Raw genomic sequence first — 2,973 nt, 5'->3', positions numbered from 1 at the left:
GGCAGCGGCGCGCGGAGCGGGACTCCGCCGGGAGCATCGCTGTCTGGTCCAGGCCGCGCGGCGGTTGAGCGGCGGGCGGCGCTGGCGGGCGGGCAGGGAGCCCGGCTGAGGTACGTGCGGGCCAGTGCCGGCTTCGGGGGCGGGGCGGGGCGGCCTGGGGCCTGGCGGACTTTCCGCCCGTTAGCCCGGGATGGGCCGCAGCGTCTGCCCCAGCTTCACCTTTATCGGCGACATCTGTGTGATATGCGTCCGGCTCCCCCAGCAGAGCGCGAGCGGTCCCCTCTAGGGCGGAGCCCGGTCAGCCTCGCCGTCCGCGGGGCGCCCGGTGCCGCACGGGGCACACAGAAGGCGTCAGTAAGTGCCGGGTGAATGAATGAATGAATGAATGAACGAACGAACGAACGAATGCGGCCGTCCCCTCCTCGGCCCAGCCTCATCGGCCCCCGGCCATCCTCACGCCCACCCCACGGACTGAGGCGTACGCACCCCCAGCACATATTTATTGGGCGCCTACTTCGTACTGGGCTTTGGGCTAGGGAAGACAGACTCCCAGCCCCCTGCAGAGGTCGCTGCCTGAAGTTAGTGGGAACATTTTGGGACTTTTAAATTATGTAGGTCCCCATAGCACAAATAATGTAGAAAAATGACAGGCAAGGGGGTGGGAGAGGCCTCTCCAACTGGTGGCATCTGATCTAAGACCTGAAGAGCTTACTGAAGTGGGGGTGTGGGCTCTGAGAACTGGAAGGCTGGGGGGAAAGCGTGACCACGGGAGCAGCCAAGATCCCTCGTACTCACAGTGACATTTTCGGGTCCAGGGCAAAATCTGCTCCGCTTGGGCTCATTGAGTCGTGTAAAGAGGGCCACATGCTTCAGTGCATCTATTTGTTCAGCCAGCGGTCACTGAGCATCTGTCGTGGGCCAAGCCTCTTGGTGAGTATAAGGGTACAGTATAGGGTGGGTATCAGCCAGGGGAGGCCCCTCGGACGGGTCCTGGAGGCAGCGAGCTGAAAGACAAGTTGCCATTGGAAGGCTGGGGAGAGAAGTAAGTGTTTCAGGCTAAGAGGACAGCCCGTGCAGGGGCCCCGAGGCGGGATCAGACATGGCACATCCAGAGACCACGAAGGTCGGACTGGGGTGAGGGACAGCAGGAGCCCATGGCCCAGAGCTTTCACCTCAGGACAAAGTGTTCGGATTTTATGTGAGGGCAGCGGGAAACCAGTGGAACAACACCACCTGATAGAACATTCTGTAGCCATGGAAACGTTCTCCGTCAATACGGTGGCTGCTAGACTCACGTGGCTACCAAGCCCTTGAAATACAAGTAGTACATCTGAGGGGCTGAGTCTTACACTCTCTCATTTTAATTAGCGTAAACAGACACATGGGGCTAGCGAGCGCCATATCGGACAGTGCAGCCGTGGAGAATGTTCTGCAGGAGGCAGGGACACGTGCCGGGCCCGGAATGGGGTGAGGTACTGGGGTGGATGGGCTTGGTCGGATGACCCAACAGCTGACGTGGTTGCTGGCACTTGCAGTGGCCGGACGGGGCATGAGGCCCCGGTAGCACGCCGTGGACCGGGAGTGTGCCGCTGCCACGCATGGTTTGGCCCCTCAGTGACTGCAGTAGCCCGAACCGCCACCATGGTGAAGCTGCTGGTGGCCAAAATCCTTTGCATGGTGGGCGTATTCTTCTTCATGCTGCTTGGCGCCCTGCTTCCGGTGAAGATCATCGAGACGGATTTTGAGAAGGCCCAGCGCTCTAGGAAGGTCCTGTCGCTCTGCAACACCTTTGGAGGCGGAGTCTTCCTGGCCACATGCTTCAACGCTTTGCTGCCCGCCGTGAGAGAAAAGGTAAGGCCGCGCTGGGCCCCTTACGGCCAAGGCCTCTGACACTTTCTCAACTCTTACCCCGACCCCTGCAGGGGTCTTGACACCCCAGGATGACCGGGAGTAGAAATGAATTTGCTGTGGGACCGTGAGTTGGCTCTTCCCTCTGGGCCTCATCTGGTAAACGAGGGGTTTCAACTAGATCTGGGGGTCCCAGCCGGCGGGCTCATCGGTCATTCCCGGACCAGACCGCCTCCCCTGGGCCACGGATGCTGTGTTGCGAGGCTGGCAGTTGTGGCCTCTCTCCAACTGCCACGTCAGTCAGCTGCCACTGCATGATGACAAGCTCGGCACCTTAGGACGGCACATGTTTACTGTCTCGGGGCATCCATGGACCAGGGCTGGGCCCTCTCTCCAGGCTCTCAGGAGGCAGCAGTCACGGTGTCCCCTGGGTGGGTCGCTGTCTCATCTGAAGGCTTGACTGGGGACAGGTCAGCTCCTAAGCTCACGTGGTCATAAGCGGGTTCAGCCCCTTCCTGGTTGGCAGAATGAGGGCCTGGTTCCTCCCTGGCTGTTGGCTGGGGGCCACCCTCAGTCCCCTGCCACATGGGCCCCCCTGGGTGGCCGTTCGCCTTGGTTTCTGACGTTCAGCCCCGTGAGACGCTGCGTCTGTGCTGCGTTACGCAGCCAAGCCCGTGCTCCTTCGCTGCACGGTATGGATATTCACACAGCCGGCATCGACAAGGGAGAATCTCAGAGTCCTCTCTGACGCCTCTGCACCCCAGTGCCCCTTCCAGCACCCCCCCTGTTTCCCACACTCCCACGGCGTCGCCCCTTGTCACCCTCCTGCCTCAGGCCGGGCCTGCTGCAATGGCCTTATCCTCCCCGACCCTCTTCGGTGCACGTGGCCCTCTCGGGTCCTCCCGTAACCACACCCCTGCCCACGGCTTCCCGCGCCTCAGGGACCAGGTCCCTCCTCCCAGCCACCATCCAGCCTCAGCTGGCAGCACCGGGTCCATCACCCCGTGGCCTTTGTATGTCGGCCTTGTCCTTCCTGACCCATGTTTGTCCCTCTGGGATGATGTTTCTCACAAGCTGGCGGCCCCCACCAGGCGCGCAGCAAATGACCGACGTGGCTTCTCTGCA

The 2,973-nt window shown here is 61.6% G+C and overlaps 1 protein-coding gene across 1 annotated transcript in view; it reads left to right on the top strand.

Annotated features, from left to right (window-relative positions):
- Positions 1–2,973, top strand: part of SLC39A3 (solute carrier family 39 member 3) — a 5,609-nt gene continuing 2,636 nt past the window's right edge. The window contains exons 1-3 of the mRNA XM_011372645.2: positions 1–110; positions 816–930; positions 1,536–1,851. Of these exons, the coding sequence (XP_011370947.1) occupies positions 1,642–1,851 (210 nt within the window). The 5' untranslated portion in view covers positions 1–110; positions 816–930; positions 1,536–1,641. The remainder of the gene's footprint in view (positions 111–815; positions 931–1,535; positions 1,852–2,973) is intronic.

Source organism: Pteropus vampyrus, unplaced genomic scaffold, assembly GCF_000151845.1.
Source record: "Pteropus vampyrus isolate Shadow unplaced genomic scaffold, Pvam_2.0 Scaffold212, whole genome shotgun sequence".
Classification (NCBI taxonomy): domain Eukaryota; kingdom Metazoa; phylum Chordata; class Mammalia; order Chiroptera; family Pteropodidae; genus Pteropus; species Pteropus vampyrus.
Note: the sequence above shows the minus strand (reverse complement) of the source record. Positions and strands in the feature narration are given on the sequence as shown.